General features: G+C 46.2%; 1 protein-coding gene across 1 annotated transcript; it reads left to right on the forward strand.

The window, feature by feature from the left end:
* The first annotated feature begins 6 nt into the window (after nt 1–6).
* LOC119345405 (L-type lectin-domain containing receptor kinase IX.1-like) lies at nt 7–1,354 on the forward strand. Its single transcript, XM_037615500.1, has 2 exons — nt 7–309; nt 438–1,354. Exons 1-2 carry the CDS (start codon nt 101–103, stop codon nt 1,045–1,047), a joined length of 819 nt encoding a protein of 272 aa, XP_037471397.1. The 5' UTR covers nt 7–100; the 3' UTR covers nt 1,048–1,354.
* The last annotated feature ends 444 nt before the right edge of the window (nt 1,355–1,798 follow it).

Genomic DNA, 1,798 nt, shown 5'->3' on the forward strand with positions numbered 1-1,798 from the left:
GTCGAGTGAACGGTCAAACTCGAAGGGATCAGAAAGTGAGGTGGCTGTAAAGAAAATCTTGAATGAGCCGAGGGGAGGATATCTTGACTTCTTCGCCGAGATGAACACCATTAGCGCAGCGAAGCACAAGAATCTCGTCAAACTGAAAGGTTGGTGCTGCCGGGAAAAAAGCCGGAACATGCTCATTTTCTTGTGCTGGTGCTGCAGGAAGGAGGATGACGAGCTCTTCCTTGTCTATGAACTAGTGCCCAACGGCAATCTGCACTACCACCTATGTGAGAGTGAGCAAGTGATAGCATGGCCAACAAGGTACTAGAATGTATACCCTGCATTTTTCAGTCCTTATATTATTTATTTTCACGAGGATTAATAATCAATTATACTTTTTGTTTAACGTTCCATGGAAACATTAATTTGCTTGCATTTCTGCCTGTTAGGTACCAAATCATCAAAGACATTGGCTCTGCTCTTATTTACCTCCACCATGATTGTGCCCCTTATATTCTGCATAGAGATATCAAACCAAGCAACATACTCCTGGACAACAACTTCAATGCCAAGCTTGCTGACTTCGGGCTGTCGAGGATCGGCAACCAGGACAACGCGACGCTGTTGACAGCCGCTATAGGGACCGAAGGGTATATAGATCCAGAATGCAGGAAAATGGGGAAAGTTAAGTTCTACCCGAGCTCTGACGTCTATAGCTTCGGCATCGTCCTGCTGGACATTGTATGCACAGGGAAGTCCAGGGAGCAAGTCTGGGAGCTGTACATAAAAGGCAAGGTCGTGGAGGCTGCAGATGGAAGGCTTCATGGCGGCGACGACTTGGACAAGAGGCAGATGCAGCGCGTGGCTATCCTGGGACTCTGGTGCTCTCTTCGTGATAGTTCCATGAGGCCTACCGTTAGGAAAGCAATGGAGGTCTTGGAACGTGACGAGCCGTTGCCTGACCTTAACCACTTGGCGAACACTGCGGTACCCTCGGCACAGCAAGACACCTACATCATTAGCTCTGACCAGCATGCACTTTTGTCAGATGGCAGCTAGATCTTTCAGTGAGCCAGAAGAATGACTTTTGGGATGGTTACGTCAGTCAACATGGACTACTACACTATGTATACACATGCATAGATATAGCTGGCTCTCAGTGTTCCTACTTACCTGCGATCAGCCTGGGGTGCATAGTTCTTATGCATCTCACGGTTAATCTATGTTGCTGCTGCGGTTTGCATCATGTATTCATGTTGGTCTTTGTCTGCATTAAATGTTGGCTTGGCTATATGGGCAAATGTAATAAACAGTTATGATAGTCAATGTACTATGTACGCATGTTTATTATTTATTTTTGCATTCATGTTGGTTTGACTATATAGACCGTGTGGGTGTAACAAAAGGTTATTATGTGAAACATGCATTGATGTTTGCTGGCTGGTCTTGTTTGCATTTGTATTGGTTTACAGTTGTTTTTGTGTGCGTGCGTGTACACTTCTGACAAAGACGAGCTAGCTGCTCCGGCATAGGCGGATATGGAGAGCGCTAACGACCACGATGCCTCTCCTCATCATTTTCTTCGGCCCTCATGCTCGGTGGCTGAGATGCTCAAAGAAGTCGTTGATCTCATAGGGGTGTGGCATTGCGGCAAGATCAGTGAGGCCAGTGTATTGGAGAAAGCTAGTAGAGTTGTGTGGTGCCCATGAAAATTTGAAAGTTCAAGTTATGAAAAATCTAACTCTAACCCTGGACGAGAGAGAGAGAGAGAGAGAGAGAGAGAGAGAGAGAGAGAGAGAGAGAGAGAGAG

The sequence above is a fragment of the Triticum dicoccoides genome, unplaced genomic scaffold (assembly GCF_002162155.2).
Source record: "Triticum dicoccoides isolate Atlit2015 ecotype Zavitan unplaced genomic scaffold, WEW_v2.0 scaffold233852, whole genome shotgun sequence".
In the NCBI taxonomy this organism is placed as follows: Eukaryota; Viridiplantae; Streptophyta; class Magnoliopsida; order Poales; family Poaceae; genus Triticum; species Triticum dicoccoides.

Excerpts from the sequence above, each read along its gene's own strand:
- LOC119345405 (XM_037615500.1), top strand. The coding sequence starts at position 101 with ATGAACACCATTAGCGCAGCGAAGCACAAGAATCTCGTCAAACTGAAA. Across the intron at positions 310-437 it reads GTGATAGCATGGCCAACAAG|GTACCAAATCATCAAAGACA; the intron begins GTACTAGAATGT and ends TCTGCCTGTTAG.